The sequence below is a fragment of the Pterocles gutturalis genome, unplaced genomic scaffold, assembly GCF_000699245.1.
Source record: "Pterocles gutturalis isolate BGI_N339 unplaced genomic scaffold, ASM69924v1 scaffold14556, whole genome shotgun sequence".
Classification (NCBI taxonomy): Eukaryota; Metazoa; Chordata; class Aves; order Pterocliformes; family Pteroclidae; genus Pterocles; species Pterocles gutturalis.
This window is the reverse complement of record NW_010098074.1, coordinates 22,059-24,704: the sequence shown is the minus strand read 5'-3', so window position 1 is coordinate 24,704 and position 2,646 is coordinate 22,059. Positions and strand designations below refer to the sequence as shown.

At 56.0% G+C, this 2,646-nt stretch overlaps 1 protein-coding gene across 1 annotated transcript in view; it reads left to right on the top strand.

Moving 5' to 3' along the window:
• Positions 1–2,646, top strand: part of SSUH2 (ssu-2 homolog (C. elegans)) — a 21,032-nt gene that overhangs the window by 15,862 nt on the left and 2,524 nt on the right. The window contains exons 5-7 of the mRNA XM_010087662.1: positions 1,006–1,096; positions 1,350–1,442; positions 2,272–2,377. Coding sequence (XP_010085964.1) covers positions 1,006–1,096; positions 1,350–1,442; positions 2,272–2,377 — 290 coding nt within the window. The remainder of the gene's footprint in view (positions 1–1,005; positions 1,097–1,349; positions 1,443–2,271; positions 2,378–2,646) is intronic.

Genomic DNA, 2,646 nt, shown 5'->3' with positions numbered 1-2,646 from the left:
TGCCTCCGTGTGCGCTCCCCCGCGGTGCGGTCACTGGAAACCCCCCGTCCCAGCCCCACCGGCCTGCGGGAGGCTGTCAGCTGAGGGTCTGCGAGGGGGAGGAAAATAGATGGTGGGGGGGAAAAAAAAGCCCTTAACCCAGCCTGTCTGAGCCAGAACAGCTCTGCCTGGGTGCTGCTGGCACGGGGCAGGCTCCGTGTGCCCCCCTGCTTTTTTGTGTTCTTCAGTGAAGATCACCCAATAGAGAAAGCAGTGCACGGTGCCTTTATTCTCAGGGAAAAAAGGGTTAGAAATAGCCTTCCCCCCATATTTTTTAATGAACTTTCATTTTAGCATCTATTGCTCATCCTCAGCGTTCAGAAGCCGAGCTGGTATCCCAAACCTAGAGATAAGCTCTGAAGCTTTTGGAAAACAGTAATTTTTTGGGTCTCCTTTCTTCCCTACTTTTTACCTTTCTGTTACAAGACGGCAGCGTCTCCCAGAATCTCTGGGAAACTGGAGAAAGCTTTGGGTTTCCCGGGGAAAGCAGAGCTGCTCAGACCTTCAGGAGCTGGTGCTGAGTCTCCCCAGGTCCCTGCTGTCCCCCTGCCCCGCCTCGGTGGGCTCAGCCTGGCTCGGGGCATGGGATGGGGCTGGCGGAGCCGGCGGGGGTGGGCTGGCAGCCTTCAGAGCTGCTCTGGGTGCGGTTCCCGCGGCGCACGGCTGGGGTTTGGCCGCGTTCACAGCCAGCGCAGACAGGAGAATTATTACCACCCTCTGGTTTTTCTAAACATGAAACTTAGCAGGCTTAAAAATGATCTTTAAGTGACAGAAACAAAGAAGGCGCTGTTCTGAAGCTGTTTTGTTTATGCGGCTCCATTAAGTTTAAAATAACAGAGATGGTATCGTGCACAATGGTGGCAGTCATTGTGAAGCATGGATCACCGGGGCTGATGATGATGGATCAGTTGTTAGCCGCTGCTGATCTGTGTTGCACTGATGCAGTCCCAACGCTCTGTGCATAAGCATCTGCCTCCTGCACCCACAGCAGCGTCCTCAAAGGGACACTCGCCTTCCTGCCCTCGTGTGGGGAGATTGCGATTGCCCTCAAGGAGATGTACAAACACATTCTTTGACTAAATCCACATTTACAAACAGATTAGAGGCTGGCATTAGTCATTTGTTTTTCCCAGCAGATACGCTACACCCCTTGAGTCACCGACCAGGGGAGATGCACGTCCCGGGATGTCGTTGGCTCCGGTGCTGCTGAGCCCCGCGAAGAGCCTGAAACCATCACCCTCGGGACCTCAGCCCTCCGAAAGCGGGCAGTGCTTAAAATCCTGTTTAAACCCTTTTTGTTGCATCCCAAGGTGCAATACCTGCTCTGGGCGGGGCAGCAAGACCTGTGCGACCTGCCGGGGAGGGAAGAAGCTCCAGCACTTCGAGCAGCTGGTGATCACCTGGTAGGCAGCGCGGGCAGCCGTGCGGAGCTGGTTTTATTCCTCATCTTCCTGCAAGGCTTGGGAGCTCGGCTGGGCTGCCTAAGGGCTAGCGGGGGGAGATTTTATTGCCTTTGGCCAGGCAGGGGCTCAGGGGACAGCTCTGCTTTGGGGGGATGTCAGCCTTGTCCCTGGGGCAAGGTGGGAGCCAGGGAGGGCTCACAGAGGCGAAGGGTTGTCCAAGGTCACACCAAAAGTCAGAAAGGAGATGGAGTGATGGGTGAGGTGGGGCCACGGCCGAGCTCCTTCGCTGGGGCTTTGGTGACAGCCAGGGCTGTGGTGCTGCTCCAGCATTTCCCCTTTGGGAGCTCCAGAGGTAACGGATGGGGCTGGAAAAGATCTTGGCTCGGGAGGTTCAGCACAAAGCCATCACCTGCCCTCTGGTGCTTCCTGAGCACTTTTCCGTTTTTATACCAAATGCCTTCAGTTGCCCTGTGTGAAGCCCTTCCTTTTTCTAAACACCGCCTCCATCCATCCCGAGAGACTGGGAACTGCCCCGGCTTTGGGAAGGGAGTGTCAGAGCCCTCCTGCAGCAAGGGGTGAACAGGCGCAGGAGCCGCAAGGCACGGTGAGCACCGTGGAGGGCTGATTCCAGGATTATTTGTGCAAATCACCACTGGCTGCTGCATATACAAGGTTATTAAGAAATTAATGTGGGAGCACAAAGGTTAGGCAGCGTGGTTATTGTCCTGGGAAATCAGGGAGCATGTGAGCGTTCCTGGGGTGCTTAGAGAGCCTGGATGCCCCCCTCCCGCCAGCCTCGGGGTGTTCCCGTGTGTTCCCTCTCTCGCAGGAAGAATAACGTCTTTGAATTTGTTTCTGAGCATCACCTGAACTTCCCAGCAGAGCTGCTCTGCAAAGTCAGTGGGGAGAATGTATTTAAAGATGAAAACGTGGTGGTGAGTGGCTCTCGGGGCAGGAGGGGATCCCTCCCGGAGGAGTGCTGGGAGAGGAGGGATGTGCAATGGTGTTTCTGCTGCGGTGGCCAGCAGCTGCTTGGGCTGCGGCGATATCTAGTGCCCTCTCCTGCAGAGTTCCCATTTGTGGGACACAGCTTTTCCCATTTCTTGGGTGTTTTTCTTGCCCCTTACACATTTTCCCCTGCCCGCACTGCAGCAGCACCGCCAGCCGCAGGCTCTGCAGGGTGAGGGCATGGCACGGTGGCTCG